This window comes from Rhincodon typus, chromosome 15 (genome assembly GCF_021869965.1).
Source record: "Rhincodon typus isolate 14 chromosome 15, sRhiTyp1.1, whole genome shotgun sequence".
In the NCBI taxonomy this organism is placed as follows: Eukaryota; Metazoa; Chordata; class Chondrichthyes; order Orectolobiformes; family Rhincodontidae; genus Rhincodon; species Rhincodon typus.
In genome coordinates, this window is record NC_063346.1 from 49191210 (window position 1) to 49203803 (window position 12594).

Below are 12594 nucleotides of genomic sequence, written 5' to 3' on the forward strand. Positions count from 1 at the left end.
AATGTGGCAATATTCACTTTTAAACAATACCATGTTCCATTCTATTGTCTTTTTCAAACACAATACTCCAAGCATTTTCTAATGTCTCCAAAGGCTTTCAGACGCAATCTATTAAATTTATTGAAAGGAAACAGAATTTATTCCTTAAACAGAGATGTCTAGGAATTCGGCTCAATAGACATCAACCAGGATGTTGCCTGAATGGAGCATTTCATCTATGAACAGCTGGATCAGTTTGGGTTACTGTCTTTAGAGTAGAGAAGGCTAAGGGTGGACCTAATTGAAGTGTATAAAATTATAGACACAGTGTGGATGGAAAACAGCTATTCCCCTTAGTTGACGGGTCAAGAACAAGAGGGGACACTTTTTTTAAAGTGTAAAGAAGGTTTAAAGGGGATTTGAGGAAAATTAATTTCACCCAGAGTGTAAGTAGGGGTCTGGAATGCACTGTGTGGGAGAGCAGTTGAGGCAGAAAACCTCAATCTTTAAAAAGTACTTGGATGAACACAAAATAACTTAACATTCAAGGTCTAGTGCACGAAAGTGGGACTAGTACAGAGTGTGTACTTTTGGCACATATATTCCATGGACTGAAGGGCCTTTTCTGTACTTCATGATTTTATGAACAGTACAGTTATGTTGAATTAACAATTTACAATGCAGTAGGGGACTTCACTAGCCAGCTTGAGTATAATATGGTGAGCCACCTAGAGACTTGGTACAGAACTGACAATGCTACTGCCATAGGCTAGACAGTGAGCTTATGCACCACCAACTGCAGGCACTCAAATCTTCAATCCTGCTGCTATAAATCGGGTGTATCCACTATCATTCTGCCAATACTATATAGTGTACAGTTTCAGATCTTCAAAATGGTTGCACACTGCACAACACAAGAATATAACTCAATCTTCAAAAGAGGGCCAAGTATTTTGATTCAAAAGTAAATCAAAACCAAGTTTATTTTGACATTACTATGAAAGATATTGAAGCTTAGTCTTTCGAACACAAGCCAAAACAGTTTGTTATTTTATCAGAAGCAGAGAATAATTGAAAACTTACATGGCACATATGTAGCCACAAATTATTTTGTTTTGACAGGTTGATCAATTCCAACAAAGTAGCATTCTGCAGTCTGATATTTTAATACTCTGTTTTAAGGCTGTTATAGCCAAATTTCACTTACCCTCTTCCTGGACTCTTCAATAGCTGACAGCAGTGCATTATCACGCTCATTCTTCAGAAAACCCTAGAGGGTAAGGAAAGTCACATCAATGCCAGTGCTTGAAATGCTGTCACACTAGGCTTCACGACAGCATAAACTAACAACACATTACTGCACAGTCTGCATAATTAGTAAATCCAGGGAAGGGTCTTTAAAAAATCCATAGCATATTATCAACCTGCTGAAAGCAGTTATCCACAAATGCCTTGAACAATTTATGTCAGACACATCATGCGCAACTGTGGAAAAATTTAAAAAGATATTCTGCTAAAAATAAAGTTGATAATGTAGCCCAACAGGAATGCTGAAGTATCTTAAGAATTTAATCACGGATGCTTACCATTAATTTATAATCAGAGTTGCAAATTCAGTTTATTTAGATAATATATGAATATCTACTGCTTCATATTTGGGACAAAGTCATTCCAACATGCACAAAAAACTATTACAGAAAAATGAGGAGAAATGGCAGTTACCCACATCCTCCCTCTCTCTGCAGGCATCTCCATTACTCTTTAACCTGCACGAGAATATACTGGCAATGACAAGTGGAAAATAATTCTACTAAAACTACCTTCTTCATTGTCATTTCTCACCCCCAAACAGTAAAGGGTGTCTTCATTCACTTCCCCCATTCTTTGCAGCATGTGCTCAATGGTGCAGCAATCATTCAAAAGACCCCACCCCATCTCAGAAGTCTGATGGACAATGATTTATAGCTTGGAATAGCAATTATAAAGGATAATGCTGCAAAATTATAAGATTTAAATTTATTGAAGGAAAATGATCATTAAAAATCACTGCTTCCTCCATTTCAAAATATTAAGCACCATGTTAAAATAACTTTAGCGTTCCATATCTTTATCTGTATTGCACATTTCTAAGAATATTGCAATGTGGAAACTAATCAGTATTGGGTTAATAATTAATGTATTTGCATTTTCTCCAAAAAAATTATCCATTCTAGTTCTTCCTTCACATATGGAGGTAGTTTTTTCTTAAATTTTCCTTATATACTGGAAGCAAAAACTGGGTTCAACTGCAAACAGGCGATATATGACGCAGTTACTTGACACACCCATGTCTTCAGAGTCAAGTCCTTTGAAACAATGGATAATTAGAATATGTTTGAATGGATATATTTTAAAACAAAAGGGAAGGGTGCAGCCAAGATACAGAAGATTGTGCATTGTGACAATCATACATAAGCAAATAAAAGTTAACTACAAGCTTTAACAACCATTTTACAAGCCCATATCCTAACAGTAATATGTAGGAATTCATATTTATAACCAACTAATCCTAGAATAGCATTCAATTCAATTACTTCTTGCAGACGACTAAATGACACCAACATTAATTAACTTTGTTATTGTGCATTTGATTATAACTAAAAAATTGCCAAACATCGGCATTACATTTTTCTAAACTACGAAAAGATCTAAAACCAGTTCAAGCCTTTTATATTGTAATTCTATAGCCAATGAGATGATGCATTTTATACAGCTATATCTTTGTAGTGTTGTTAAAATTAGAAAATTTCACTGATGAACTTAAAGCTTAGGCATATTTAGGAAACATCTTCCTGTCAGCTTTCCTAATTTACTGGACCAGGGAAAATAGTTCAGTACGAAAAATAAAAATGTGCTAAAAATAAGAAACAAAAGACCAGAGAGAGGAACAAATTCAGCCTTAGCAGTGCGAGCCTTCAGTACAGTTTACTGATGTCCTTTGGGGGAAGACTGAGAAAGAGGGGGAAAAGTCAACAGATCAGACAAAGTGTATTAAGGAGCAGGATTAACACTACTGGTCCAGCATCTGTACAGCTGCCATTTCCAGTTGTGAGAAATGTTGGACAATGAATTGCTTTTAAAAAGCACTCAAAAGAATATGCCCCAAACAGTTTAAAAATACATAATTCAATTAGCCCATTATACTTACTAGTGAGTAAACTTCTTGAAAACGGAACAATTGAAAATGGAAACTGATAAGCAGACGCATTATGAAGCTTACGGATTCAGGCGCAGCATGACCCCACCCTAAAATTAGCCATACATTGGTTCTTACATGGTCACAGCATAACCAAATACATTCAAAAATCAGTTTCCTTACCTGGAGAATATAAAGGAATGTAAATGGGTTCAATGGATGCACTTGAAGGAGTTTGTTCACACAGATATACTGCAATGCTCTACTTATTAATACATCTAATGCACTCAAGGCTTTCTGGGGTGCTTCATACTCCAGATCAATTTCTGATGCTGCGTAATGTATATCTCATTCCTTTGTACAGCAAAAACAGCACAAAGATTCTTAGAACTGTTGATACAGTCAACAGTCCAAGAGCATAAATAACAAGCAGCTCAGTGTCTAGGGAGCTGAAAATCAGCTGAGTCTATTTCATGAGCGCATGCACCGCAGTTCACCCATTCCACAGCACTGAAAAACATGCATTCTATAAACCATCCAAGCAGTCTGAAGCTGGCTGCTCTGATGTGTGCTACGGTTTTAGGGTTACACAGGGATTTTTTTTATTGTTAAAGGACTGTACCATATCAATTTGACGTTTGAGAGGCGGGGGGGGAGGAGGAGGAGGAGAGACAGAGAGAAAGAAAGATGTGGTGGCGGCGGGGGGGGGGGGGGGGGGGGGGGGGGGGAGAAGATGGAAAGATGATTCAACCTTTTTTCCTCCTTTGGCCCACTGCAATTTATGCTAATGGGAATTTTTGATGACTTCCGACATCCTGCCTTGAAATCAGGCTAATAATCCTTTTAGCTGTCATGCTTTGTTAATGAGGTAAATGCGGCTGCAAAAATGAAGCAACACTGGGAGCTGCGCAATTTAATCACAGATGTGAAGCTATTTTCTTAAACTAGCAGCCTTTATTAGCATATGTCATGAAGCATGGAGAGGAGATGTAGTGTTTTCTCCCTTCCCTTATCCAGTAGGAAGGCTGACCAGCTTCCGCCATTTAAACAAGCAATATCAAAGTGCCGTTTCTAACCGTTAAGTGCAGCTGAGAAATGCAGCAGAATTAATAGTACTCAGATGGGTAGTGACAATACAGAGCACATTAATATGCTGTTGTATTAGAACTTGATTGAGATTTCTTGCGAGAAAAGAAATCACCAAGCACGCCACATTAAAATAACTGCACATTCTTGCGTGCGGTCTGCACTGATATGCTAATACTGCGAATATTGCAAAAATTAACCTTTATCATCAATAATAGATGACTGCATTATTAGACCAGATGCTTCAACAAATACAGTAAGTATGTTAAACTATAGGTAGATTATGAATTAAAACTAAATATAAACTAAATCAGTAGGATTTTTCTGTAATGTAGATGCATGTTACTTAGTGTAACAAAAGGATCTCAGAATACAGTCACGTTGCAGGTTGTAGATACCCTAAATAGTGTCAATCTGGCTATTAAACACTAATAAGAGTTTTTCACATTAAATATGATATTTATCCTGAATTAATTTGGGTTTAGCCAATAAAGCTGCAATTTTCCCAGTTTCCCATTACTGGATTATTTTCATATCTACTTTTCCACAATACCATTATAATGTTTTTAATATCAAATGGAGGGTTACATCTGGATCCAAAGGTACGGTATCAAAATGCAAATTACAAGCTGGTCTCAATGATCAGAATCAGGCCAGGTTATTCGACACAATCAGGCAATGGCGCTGTCAAATTGCAGAGAGCCACAGAAACTTCTAGAAACAGCAGCACTCATTCAATTCAGATCAGAATGAAACGACTAACTACAGCACGGAGCTGATGGTCCGAGTCGATTTTTTAAGGTTTAAATTTACAATGGATTTATTTTAACCACAGAACTACTTTATGGGTGAATGCCATGTTTTTAAAGTTGTTGGGGAAAATGATACAACTCTTATTGGTGTGAAATCTATTAATTGTAACCTATTTTGATTTCCAGAAACTGGTGCAACTTAAAGCATCCTGTAATTTGTGTGTGTTTTCTCATTCTCAATTAATTCGCAATGGCAAAAATAATCAGATTTGAGTTATACTGTGAATCTCACTGTACAATTATTATGCGATGTCAGCAGTTTCTCAACTATGAAACCAGCAGCAAAGCCAGAATAATAGGTTTATTTACCAAAGGCAGGTTCAGCGTACCTCAAAACTCAACAGGATTGGTTTTAGGGAGCATTTGGCAGCAATTTAATGTTAGGGTTCAGTTGGCAATGAATAACACTTGCTACTTTCAGAATTCATGGTGTCATCCAAACTGTTGGTATAAATTATAGCTTCACTATTTAATCCTAGGCAGCCAGTCCATGCAGTTGTCATCGTACTTTGCTAAAGACACAAAATTCCTTTCATTCAAAATCAACAGGCCAACTTGGAAGACTAGCCTAGCAGAATTTCTGCAAATAATCACAACTGTTCTAACATCATACTCACCACCTTCTCAGTCTGCAGTAGTCTCAAGATCAAATGTTCATATCAGGGTATCATTCAGCTGTTTCTCACAAATTCAGAATAATAGGTCAGTAACATCACAAGCATGGAAACTTTTCTTTTTAGAAAGAAAAGTCAAGCTGGAATTATCATCGATTTTAAACATGTGCCATTCTGAAATGATATACATTCTCAAACTCCAGAAAAATACAACTTTAGAATCCACATAAGAACCTGAAAATCTAACATTTACAGCGTTGAGTTGATTGGAGGGATGGGGGTGCATAAGAGACTGGGTGATGCCAACTAATATTTTGCTTCTTCAGCTTTGAAGTGTGATTTGTACCTATAGTCAAGACTATTGAAATAAACCTTCCAACAGAAAATTGCTCACAGTTCTTCCTCACTTCTTCAGGAGATGGTGCTCTGCCAGAGCGGTCACACCAGTATAGTAGATGAGTACACTGCCGTTCTGCTACTGTATAGTAGGACAGTCTCAGTAGTCTTCACCTATCAGCGCTCAATAATGACACTGGGTATCCAAAAAAACCTAGTAACTGAGGACAGGCCCCTCATCTCAAATGGCAAAAAAATCATCTCATTGTTTGTGATTGGAATACCATTGATTGCAGATTCAGAGATTAGTAATACGAGTAAAACCTTTTGTGGTAAAGTTGCTTTCCAGGTTACAACTTCAGTGGTGATGATGATTAGTATTAACTTTTCAGACTGTAACAGAAAAGGGTAACCATGTGGCATTTATTGCAAAATCTGCAATCATAAGGGTTCAGCAGTCACTTGGAAATAACTCAAAATTAGACCCCTGCCCTCCATTCTAACAAGCAGCCTAAGCAATTCTGAGTTTAAAAGGTGGTGGGTGTGCAGGAAAAGTGGGTGATATGGGTTTCTGTGCTGTCCTTTCAACCCTGTAACCTAACAAAGAGAAGCATGAGGAAATGACTAATTTGGGCAATTTCATATTCCTGTTATACATGGACCAGCACAAGGACAGAGAGTCGTAGTACATTAGAAAGATGCAAAAAACAAAAAAGGTATGCTCAACAAGTTACTTGAAGGACACTATTTCAGAAAAGTCTGGCTTCAAGGAAGCAAGAACTTGTTCCTTCTTTGCTCTCTCCACTACTGAGGTCAGACAGCATTTGGAAGCTGAATAACAAGTATTTAGGCTCAAATTAATGGAGTTTTTGAGGTTATGACAAAGAGCATGAGAATGTGTTCAAAACCACTGCTTCTCCTTGAAATTAAGGAAGCTTGTTAAATTTAGGAAGATACTTATAATATATTAAGCTTGGATGTCATTGATTTATTCCTGCTTCTATTTTCCATGCCAATGACACAGCAACTTTTGTCATCTGCAACTGAGCAGCTACGTGCTCCAGTGCAAAGTGAGCTGGTCTGCACATCCACGTCAGCAACTAATAAATCTGACCTGGCAGTAGCTTTAGGCTACTATTAAGTTATTAGTGTAAATGTAAATGTAAATCTGCTCCCCGCCAACTCCAACTCAATTTTCTCCATATACTGTGGGTAATACTATCCTTCCGGCTTTTTCCACCATCTCCAATGCATCATCTGCCTCAATCCCTATTAGCAGGGATTTTTTCATCCCTAGTGGTTTATTAAAGGCTCGAGGGCAAGGTTGATGCAGCCACTCTGTATGACCTGCTGAAAGTGTCTTTTCACTATTGTAATTTCATACAATCATACCAAATAATCAAAGCCAGTTTACTTAAGAAATAGGAAAAACGCTGACATTCCATTTGCAATCTACTATGGAGCAGCAGCCCATTACAGACATCAGCAAACGCACCATTTCCAGTTACTGTTTCCTTTGCTACTGTATTTTTAATATTCTGTCATGAGGCGATTGCTCTTTATAGTGACGTCTATAGCCATCTGCAAAGTCAAAAACTCATGTCTATACAAGAACCGCCATCTTATTGATCAGGCACACCAAATTAGCACAGCAGTGCAACACTGGAATTTCAGCAAAAGACTTCTATACCTTCAAAATTAATGAACCTTAACACAGATTTGCACTAAACCTGGAATCGGATGGTTTATTTTTGAAGGATGCATTTTACAGACACCAAAATCACAGAAATATTTCAAAGAATATGTTGAAGATTTTGACTGGAAGCAGCCTCGATGATGTCTGGATTTGTTCATAAAATTCTCTCGTTCATCTCTGCCCCAACACTACTTCTGCTCAAACTGCTGATAAGCCAGTTTTTTGAAGATTTTAGGACTTTTTGCAACTGAATTGGAAAGCTAACATGCATGTTAACCAATTAGGAAAGCAAATGGTATGTTATGCTCCTGTGTTGACATCCTTCCAATACCATGATTGTTTGTTGTGTGCACAATTAAGGTGTGATGTATTGAAGGTGCACCTTTGCCGAAGGCCGTGAAGATCAATCTACGAGAGGAAACTACCAAGTGTGATTGTAGACGCTTTTGGCATTAGTGGCTGTCCCCATCTGCTGTAGCAACAGGTCATAGCGAATGGAAGCCCATAAGATGTGATGCCAGTTCTCTTTCGTCACCAGCTCATGACATCCAGGAGTGATGGTTGAAGTTTAGGTCCTTCATGTCGCACCGTGAAGAGTGGTAGTCTAGCTCCGGCTATGTCACCATCCAGGAGGATTCTGGGTGCATGGCCTGCATTCTATCCTACAGAACATGGCCAACCCATTGAAGTCATCTCAGTTTGACTTATGGTAACATTCTTGGGTGCTTTGGGTTTGAAGGACCGTCACGCTCGTGAAACTGGCCAGCCATGATGACCTGCAGACAATGATGACAGAAACTGACCTTCCTTTTCTGGTGACTGTCAAGATACCGAGAGCATAGGCTTTATAAACCATCAGCTTGGTGCTATCCCAAATGAGATTTGCTAGTTGGCCAAAGGAGGAAGTTGATATTTCTATGCATGTATTGAGCTCTGTATTACTGAATTTGCTGCCCATTTCTAGTAGGGTGTCACGCAATGTGATCGAGAGATACACAACACCATTTTTGTTGAGTCCACAGCTTTGTTAACACTCAGGAAGAACAGGTTACAGGCATTAGAGAAGCACTCCACAAATCTTTGTTGCTGACTTTCAGTGTGGCGAAGCACCATCAGTATTAAAGAGTTTCCTTAAAATAATGCAATTTGTTCTTGTTTTCACTTCCAGTCTTAATAGATTCAGCAGCTCATCATATGAGCTTACAGTCTCAACTGTTACACTACAAGTCGTCGTTTGGCCCATCACATAAGCATCCGTTCTCCAATCTGGAGCTGCTCATAAATCTTTTCCACACTCTGTCCAACGCCTATACATCCTTCCCAAGATATCGTGCCTAGAACTTGAACAGCTTACCCCAGCTGTGGCCAAACTAGCATCTTTTATCATTTCAAATAACTTCCTTGCTCTTGCACACACTGTCCTTATTAAAGCCTAGCAAACTTTGTTTTATTAACTGTTCTCAACTTGTTCTACCATCGTTGACTTATGAACGTATGCACTTCAGAGTTGTATTTTTTGTTTTGTATTGTCACTCCATGTTCATCCTACCAAGATGCATCATTTCAGCTTCTCGAAACTGAACTTGATCTGCCACTTACCTGCCCACACCTCCAAGTTGTCTATGGTTTTAGAAGTTCCATACTATCCTCTTAATAGTTTACAATACTTCCAACTTTCATATTAAAGTAAAATATTTCATATTTCTCACAAAATCCCAAGATGGTGGTGGCAGAGTAGGCAGCTTCTGGGCTCGTCCACTTCTCTGTTTTTCCTCTTTTTTTTGGCAGAAGGCAGTAGGAAGGCAAGGTCCAGAGCATGGCGGTGGCTGGTGAGACCAGAACGGGACTCTGACAGATGACGGCAAGTTGGCTGGTGAGCCTGGACTGGGATCCTGGCAGGCAACAGAGGGACGAGCTCAGGGACCCAGTATCAGCTGCTACATCGACAGAGATGACGTCGAGGTGGAGGAGGAATGTTTCGGTTGGCTGCAGCAACAATGGCAGCTCCTCATGGCCATCACGGCTATGTCCAATGGCTAGTTTTTCTAATCTATGCCTTGTTATTAAAATAGGCACGGTGGTATGAAGACTTAAAATACAAGTGACAATAAATGACTATTCTATTCACATTGTTTGAAAATTCTGAAACTGTGCCACGTACAGCAAGGTCTAGATTAGTAATGTATTTCACAAAAAGCTTTAGGCCCCAAACACACTTATGGAAATCTACTAGCCCTCCCCAGCCCAAAAAATGCACATTGTTATTTCTTTTCCTATCATTCAATCAATTTTGTATCCATGTTATTATAGTCCCTTTTATTCTATGAACTCCAACTTTGCTCAAAGATCTACCACGCAGCATTATATAAAATGCCTTCTGGAAGTCCACGTGCATATCAGTAGCACTGCCCTGATTAACACAAAAAACTGCAGCAAAGTTAGGTCAACGTAATTTTCCCTTAAGAAATGAATGCTGGCTCTCCTTAATTAATCCACATTTATCTGTGTAGATATTAATTTGTTTCCAATTATTATTTCCAAATATTTCCCCAAAGTTAAACTGACTGTTCTGTAGTTACTTGGCTTATCCTTACAGCATTTTGTTGAGCAAGAATATAATGTTTATAGTTCTCCAGTCCTCTAGCATCACCACATAAGTCAAAAGGGAGACTGAAATATTGCCAGTGACTCTGCAATTTCCATCCTCACTTTCCTCAGTGATAAACAGTTCAACCCGTACCAGTGCCAGCGCCTGGTCAACCTTAAGTACAGACGAATGAATAATCAATTTTAAACCCTTTAACCCTTCCTGAATTTCCTTCTCTTTCACAATGATTTTCCTCTTTGATACAGTCAGATGCACAGTCAGCCATCTTCACTGTCTCAATCTGTAAATACTCTTTTTAGCCCCACCCATTTTTTTATCACCCTTTGACAACTAACATATCTAGAACTCCTTGGGACTTTTCATATTCAACCTGGGTTCTCAGCTGTATTTTCCATCTGACATCTGTCATAATGTTACTTTTTCTTCTTTAACAAATTCTACCTCGTGTCATTAGACAGCCCTCGATTTATTTGTCCTACCTTTCCCTTTTAAATGGGAAATTCCTTGACTGCACCCAAATTCTCTCTTCTTCAAAAGGTGGCTCATTGTTTGTTGACCGTTTCTCCCACCAATTTGTTATGGACCAGACCAGACCAAACCCTCTAAAAACATATCAAGACGATAGCCCAGCCCTAACTCTTGTCTGAAAGGCAAGTATATGGCCCTGCATTCCAGATGTGATTTGATCAGTCAAGCTACAAGGCTTTAAGCAAAACACTTCATTGGTACACCACAGTTAAAATACAAAAAGAATTGCCATAACTTTAACTCTATCAAAATACTTAAAATATGATTTAACTACTACTTATCAACTGTTCTATTACAGCAGCATCCCCTAAACCACACCATTAGGAAAGGCAAATTCAACAAAAGAGATTTCCCTCACTTGCAACCTCCTGCAGTCCAGAAGAAAGGAAAAACCAAAACAATGAATCTAGCAGCAGAGAGAGAATGCAAGCTTTATGCAGCAGTAGTGAGAGAGCTGCATCTAGCAGTTTCAACTCCAAAACCTCAACATCAACAACTGAAAGCAAAACTAAAACTCAGGGTCTGTGAGAGCCTGACTCCACTCACTCATGCTTCTTTTTTCTCAATAAAACCCAGAGCTATTTACTCTGCTCTCCATGGAGCAGACACCTTATAGCACCAGGCTTACAACATCCCTCTTCAAGAGAAACCGGATAGAACAAATCCTTCTTAAAAAGGTACATATTGTCACAAACCTACAACTTTAATTTATTCCACCCAGATCCATTCTTTCCCCAATGAAATGGATTTTCCCTCAACTATTCTCACCCTGGATTGCTCATTATCCTTTTCCATAGTCACCATAAACCTTCTGACAGCAATTTCTATCCCCTAATGTCGTCCCACTAATATTTCGTCTATTTGGTCCAACTACATTGCCAAAAACAAGTTTAGCAGTGCTACCTTTCTTCGTGAAAAACATACTGTTATAGAAAACCATCCTGAACAAAGCATAGGAAGTCTTGCACCTCTCTGCCTCTATGTTACTACTATTGGAGTCTATACTCAGATAATTGAAGTCCCCATTATAATGGCTCTAAATTTTTTCAACTCCTTGTAATTGCCTTGCAGATTTGTTCCTCTGCATCCTTCCCACAGTTACTGGCTTATAGACCATCCCGAACCACATAATTGTACTTTTGTTTGTTCCTTGCTCTAGCTGAATTAATTCTGCCCTTGACCATTTTGGGATCTTTTCTCCAGAAATGCAATGCTCTCCTTAGTTAATGTCACCACTCCCCCCACCTTTTAATTCTTTTTTCTTTCTTGAACACCTTATATTCAGGAATATTTAACAACCACCCTATTTTCCAAGGAGCAAGTATGTGTTACAACCACAATTTTATATTTCCCCTTGGTATTCTGTACCCGCAAAGCAGAAATTTTATTTACCATTCTCCATGCAGTCACATAACTACATAGCAACCCTGAGTTAAGTATCCCTACTTTCCCTGACTCCATTAACTTATCTTTGAGTGCTCTATCTTTGAGTATTCTAGAACTAGTGTGCCAGTAAATTCTTTCCATATCTCCAAGAAAGGGAAGGTCAGGAGCACAGAGAAAATGATATTGAAAATGATACTCAATAGGGGCCAGGTCACAGCCTTTCATTCCATTCATCACTCTGGAACAGTTGCCAGCAATGGAGCCAATCAATCAATTCACACGTCATCATGGAAGGAGTGGATGAAACTGAGGAGTTTGCTGGCTGACCAACCTCTCAAAATCTTGCAGAGCCTTCCTTCTGCAAATTCTGCTGA

General features: G+C 38.7%; 1 protein-coding gene across 1 annotated transcript in view; it reads right to left on the reverse strand.

Moving 5' to 3' along the window:
- Positions 1–12594, reverse strand: part of nup93 (nucleoporin 93) — a 147430-nt gene that overhangs the window by 39992 nt on the left and 94844 nt on the right. The window contains exon 4 of the mRNA XM_048605700.1: positions 1187–1249. Within this exon, the coding sequence (XP_048461657.1) occupies positions 1187–1249 (63 nt within the window). The remainder of the gene's footprint in view (positions 1–1186; positions 1250–12594) is intronic.